The sequence below is a fragment of the Planococcus citri genome, chromosome 1, assembly GCF_950023065.1.
Source record: "Planococcus citri chromosome 1, ihPlaCitr1.1, whole genome shotgun sequence".
Classification (NCBI taxonomy): Eukaryota; Metazoa; Arthropoda; class Insecta; order Hemiptera; family Pseudococcidae; genus Planococcus; species Planococcus citri.
Window position 1 is genome coordinate 78,456,997 of NC_088677.1, and position 6,141 is coordinate 78,463,137.

Here is a 6,141-nt window from a genome sequence, read left to right on the forward strand (position 1 = left end):
TGGTTAAAATGAGTATACGTAAGCATTTTACACACATACTGACAGGGGAACTACCCAAGGTGTGACACGCCGATCGAAATAATTTTTTCACAGGCGGATAGAGCATCAAAAAATATAATATGAGCCAAAATTTTCGCTGCTGAAGTTCACGAGGGGGAAACTTATGGGGGTTTGAATATCGAAAAATCGCAAAAATACGTACACAAAAATACACTGAAAAAAATATAAAAATTGAAATCATTCGGCACCCTGTTCGCTTCAGCAGCTAATTTTTTGGTCACGATCTACCATCGATATATGACGCCTTATGGTGGACAAGTCGCCGCGATCTGCGTGTAACACCATGGGGGTGAATTTTTCCCCACCCCCAATTTTAGGCGAAACTTTCGAAAGAAAATCTGGGGCATGTGATATGTTACCGAATGGCGAATTGAATGTTTTTGGTGACGATGAATACGAATATGACATCAGATTTTTGATTGGACCCCATTCACGGCCCCCAGTACCTCCCCAAAGGGGGTAAAAGTTCAAAAAAGTGTTTTGTTAGTGCGACACATGAAATAGTATGTTTTTTGTGACGCTGAATACGAATATGACGTCAGATTTTTGATTGGACAAGTCGCTTCGATCCGTGTGTGTAACACATTAGGGATGAATTTTCCCCCACCCCCTAATTTTGGGCTAAACTTTCGAAAGAAAATCTGAAGCATGTGGTACATCGAATCGTATATTTTTGGTGACGCTGAACACGAATATGACGTCAGATTTTTGATTTGACCCCATCCACTGCCCCCAGCACCTGTATTTTTCATCAGAAATGACCATTTGGGTGGGAGGGGGGAGAGGGGCCCAAAATTAGTTCAAATGGGAATTCGAATGCGAATTCGTTATCAGAAGGTTCGATTCATATAAAAACGACAACATTATCGGCGAATGTATTTTTCATCTAAATAACTTTTCTGGTGGGGGGGGGGGGGAGGGAGATGAAAAAAATGGTTCAAATGGGAATTCGACTGCAAATTCGTTTTTATTTTTACTATTTTCCATCGAAATTATTAATGTGAAAATAATTCACAAAACTATACGACTCATAATGAATAGATATGTGTGCAAAATGCTTACCTATCCTCATATTAATCACGACGCAAAGAGAGGAGGGGGAGAAAAATTGTTCAAATGGAAATCCGACTGTGAATTCATATGTATTTTGACTATTTTCCATCGAAGTTATACCTAATGCGAAAATAATTCACAAAACTACGAAACATAATGACTAAGTATGTGTGTAAAATGCTTACGTATACTCATTTTAACCATGACGTGAGGGGAGGGGGGGCAAAAAATGGTCCAAATGGGAATTCGACTGAAAATTCATTTTCAGAAGGTTCGATTCATATGAAAACGACACCCATATCGGCGACTTTATTTTTCATTAAAATAACCATTTTTGATGGGGGGGGGGGGGGGGGGGGGGGGGTTGAAAAGGGTCGGGGAGGTCAAGGCCCTGCATAAATATTTCCTGCTGGCATTAGAATGAAATGATTTTATAAAATCAATGGTTAATAGGTGGTTTATCCATAACTTGAACCCATGTATAGTAGGTGCAGCTTATGGTTAATAAAGCAAGGGGTGGTCAGTTTTTATTTTTTTTGACAAACTTCCACCACTCCAAAATTTTTGAAATTTTTATGGTATGTTTACGGATAAATTACGCGTGTTTTAACTAGAAAAATTCCATTGTTACTTTGACCCTTCATTACAAAATGGCGGTTCAAAATTTTTAAAAGGGCAGAACCCCCCCAAAAAATTGCCCAAATTTTTTTTCCTAAATTGGTTTTGTTCTTTGAACTCTTTAGAACCGATCTAAAAAAACTCGAAATATTTATCAGCATTTGGTAAAAAATGGCGTCTAGTGAGAAAATTAAGAAAAAAAAAGACATTTTAGCCCCTCCCCCCCAAAATACTTGCTCTAGGGGTCCAAAATTTTCATCACAGTTTTTTCTCATCATGGTTGACCTTTTAGGGTAGGAGCGGTCAATAACTGTTTCAAGGGCCAAATCACCATACTTAACCCGCTATACCCTTTTGTAGAAATTAAATTTCAAGTTTTAAAAATAAAATCTGCTGGAGGAGTGAAGGCTCCAGAACTGCTCAAAACGGTTTGCTCTGAAGCAGTTTTCAATGGATTTGGCAGGTCAAAAATAGGGTATATCCCAAATTTCAGGTTTCCAGGTTAATTTGGTAACATTTTGATTTTTTCCCACACTTTGGTCAAAAATTTTATTTTTGAAAACTCACCAAAAATCGAAAAAGTCACTTCTAGCACTATGGGAATGTTATAGAATTTATCGAATCTCGAAAAGAATCGCAAGAGTCGCGAAAAGAGTCGCAGCTAAAAGAGTCGGAACTCCTCTCAGACTCCTTCAGTTAAAGAGTCGCACTTTAGAGTCGCGGACTCTTAAAAAAATCAAAGAGTCGCCCCAGCTCTGCATGAAAATGGAAAAAAAAATTTACACCGTTCAATGAAAAATTTTATTTTCTTTCTTTAAGAAAAGTCATCAAAATTTACTTTTTTTACTCTAAAGTCGAATTACTATTGAAATTTTGAATTTCTCCCATAAATAAATCCCCTCTGTGACGCGATGGTAGCGAACCTAGTGAGCGCGAAAGATCATCAGACGCCGGGTACACTATATACACCACGTTGTCCAGCCGACAAGTACACTAAGCGGTGGTGTACCACTGATAAAAAAAGTGTTTTGGTTTTTTTATCAGCGATGTTCAGATGTTGTCATCATTTAAAAATAAATTCATTCTTCATTCGAACGAAAATGTTTCTGTAAATTGTTGGGTAATTGCTCCGTTAATTAAGTTTAAAAAATACCTCCCATATTTACTAATGAATTCAAGTCTTCGTTGATATTTTCACACTAATATTGGTACTTCTAATCTAAACATCTCGTGGCAGGCTCCACAGAAACAGTGTTTCAAAGTACGTATTGAATCGAGATAATTATTAGGAATCATTCGTGTTAAATAGAAATACTTATGTAATTTGCGGTTTCATTAATTTTAGGTTAAGAAGTGTCCAAAGTTTAAGAAGTTATCTCACCGAAAAACATCTATTCAATTACTGGCTGTCTAGCATTATTTTGAATGATAATCTCTCTATCTTCCTATGAGTCATTTTAATGGTATGTAGAATCGATAAGCAACATGGTATAGCAGCTTACCAACTCCTAATTATTATTTAGCGAATAGATATTATTTCGAGCATTTCATTTCCAGATTTTCCAATCGAGTTGAATTTATTAATATCTTCGCATATACCGAATCAAGAATAGAAAATGACCGAACCCACGTCCAAAGTGTTCGATCTAACTTATACGAGTCCTGTAACACTGAAAGAAATTGCAGCCATCGCGTTGGTTGTAGAATTATGGCGTGGAGAAATCGCACGTACCGAAATTAAAACTCCGAATGAATTAGATTTAGCAGAAGATATTCCACTGAAAGAAATAATCCCCGCTGTCCCATCGGTGATTTACGATTTACTGGACAAATACCTCGCCAAGTTCAGACTATCAATTGCTCAATGGATAGCGTATCATTCCATCCACGTATTTAATTTTCATTACAAAAGTTACACCGAGGCGTTGATCAATTTCCATGATTTTGTATGGGACTGGAATGGTGCTATTCATTACGTTCGAACGGCCAAACGTATGATGCTGTGTGATCGACTCACTGAAGATGAGAAATTCAAGATCGCTTGTTTGTATTGCTTTGAAGATGACATCAAACGGATTTGGCCATCTGTCAGCTCGGAAATAGATTCGATTCAAATCAATTTTGATCGCGACCCACTGCTGTACTACTGGATTTGCTATCTTAGAAACGAACTACACAATGTACCCAATGCTAGTGATCAACCAATCGATGAGGTAATGCTTGTTGAATGCGGGTATCATAATTATCCATCTGCTGAGTATTTTTGGAATAGAATACCCTACGAAAGGCAGTCTCAAGCAGCCATCGATTTATCTATGAACGGTTCTGATTTATTTGCTAGGTTCATTTTACCGAAATTAGACGATTTCCAGCTTGAAAAATTTCTCGCTGAAAGAGGCGTTGATTTCATGGCTTCTTTGTTGATTCATAACTGGGAAAAAATTCACGCTCTTCCTACTTGGATGTACATTAGAAACAAAATGAACAAAAGTCATTTCATCCGATTAGTCGAGAAACTGCTGGAAGAAGAGACTAACCAGTTTGTCGCCAAGGAACGGCTGAATCCCGAAGATGAAGTTTATTTATGGTGCGAAGTATGGAAAAATGCTCCCCAGAATTTGAAACGATTCGCATTGAATGATGTATTATCGAATGAAGAATTATTCAACCGAACGAGTAAAATGCCATCTGAACCTAGAGAAATGAGATTCTTAATCACAGTTTTGTTAGATGCGAGTTACGAACAAAGGCATAAATTTTGGTACGATAATTGGCGTAATTTGATCTCCGGTGCTCGTGTCGATGATCTACTTGGAGTAATGAGGTTATGTTTCCAAAACGAAAACGACGTGAGCTTATTTAAACAGCAATATATGTCTAAATACGAAAATATCGGTCCGTATTGCGTCGAGTTGCTAGAAGGCGGATGTTTCAAGGAATTGAGCGAATTTTTGTCTTTTTGTTATTCGGATCAGAATAAAGTGAAAGAGTTAAAACAGCAACTGTTGAGGTCAAATTTTCTCGGCGAAGATTCTATTTTGCGTTTCGGTATTTTCTGTTTTCATACTAAACCGTTGAACGAGTTCGTTGAAGATGCTTTCGAAGACGTTGGTCTTCGTACTGAATTCAAAAATCAATTCGTTTCATCGCCTGTAACCGAAGACTACTTATTTGATTGCATTCGTTTAGGCTACTTCGGTTGTGTGATACAATTCGTTGAAATATTTGTACCCGATGAACGAGCTGTTAATGTTTTGAAGCAACGTTTACTGGCTAATTTCAGAGAACGTCTGGTTTCTGGCGTTATTTGGCAAATGAAAGGGGATAATTTACAAAAATTTCTCGTCTGGTTGTTGGGTAGTGAAGATGCGATAGGTGATTTCAAACAGTCGTTATCAGTAAATGAAATATTTTGTAATGTGGTACAGTTTGAGTTGCACCGTGGGGATGAATATGATTATGAAGATGACGAAGACGTACCAATGGAATACCCTGATAGGTTGGATGATTTTTTGAAGTGGTATTTTAGTAATGATGCTGAAGAGGTTCGAAAAATTAAAGAACGATACTCCGATAAGTTGAAGGTGTTTAGTCAGCGAGAATAATAGTATTGTTTTTTGAAATTTTTTTGTTGGCGGGTTACCAAATCAGAAATTACATAAATGTGATCTTTTAAGAAAGACTGCGGCATTTAAAAATTTTGTACTATTCATATTCAGTACCATACCTCGTCTACCTACTAAATTATTTATTGTTTTTATCTAGTTTTAATGATGATTTTATTACTGATTGTATTTTATTATTTGTATTAAACTCGTTGAGTTATTCAAATCAGGCTTATTTTTTTGACTTATGGTAAACTGATTTTGCTCGATTTTTTCCCTTAAGAGTTTCCTTTGATGGTCTAATGATCCATTAGTTACTTGAAAAATTGAGAGTTCACATTCTTTTCCCAGTGAAGAAAATTATTCGTCTGGGTCTTCGAGATGAGAATACTTTGAAACTTCAAAATCAGTAATTAAATTAAACTTTGAAAATTTCAAAACCGAACTTTCAAGGTAAAAGCGATACTTAAAAATTTTAAAAATTCGAAGTGCTCTTTTTAAGAGACTAATTTTGAAAATGGTATTTCACGCATCCGCCTCTCTCCCTCTAGGAGGGAAATGACTCTGAATGTCGATTATACTGCAGCATTGTCAATTGACTCAATTTCAATTGCATCCTTATATCGTATATACTTACTTGATTTCTTATAAGTGCTAAAAAAAAGTTTTCCAGGAGATTTTGATTTTTTGTCAAAATTTCAACTTGATTTGATGGGTTACTGAACACCTGTTTCAAAATTAACCCAAATCTGGTCTCTATTATGTGCTCAAAATTATTCAAAAAAGGCGATAAAACATTTTTTTT

The 6,141-nt window shown here is 36.3% G+C and overlaps 1 protein-coding gene across 1 annotated transcript; it reads left to right on the forward strand.

Annotated features, from left to right (window-relative positions):
- Positions 1–2,772: 2,772 nt before the first annotated feature.
- LOC135834281 (uncharacterized) lies at positions 2,773–5,562 on the forward strand. The gene is made up of 3 exons (XM_065348129.1): positions 2,773–2,992; positions 3,077–3,194; positions 3,289–5,562. Exon 3 carries the CDS (start codon positions 3,348–3,350, stop codon positions 5,334–5,336), a length of 1,989 nt encoding a protein of 662 aa, XP_065204201.1. The 5' UTR covers positions 2,773–2,992; positions 3,077–3,194; positions 3,289–3,347; the 3' UTR covers positions 5,337–5,562.
- Positions 5,563–6,141: the final 579 nt, after the last annotated feature.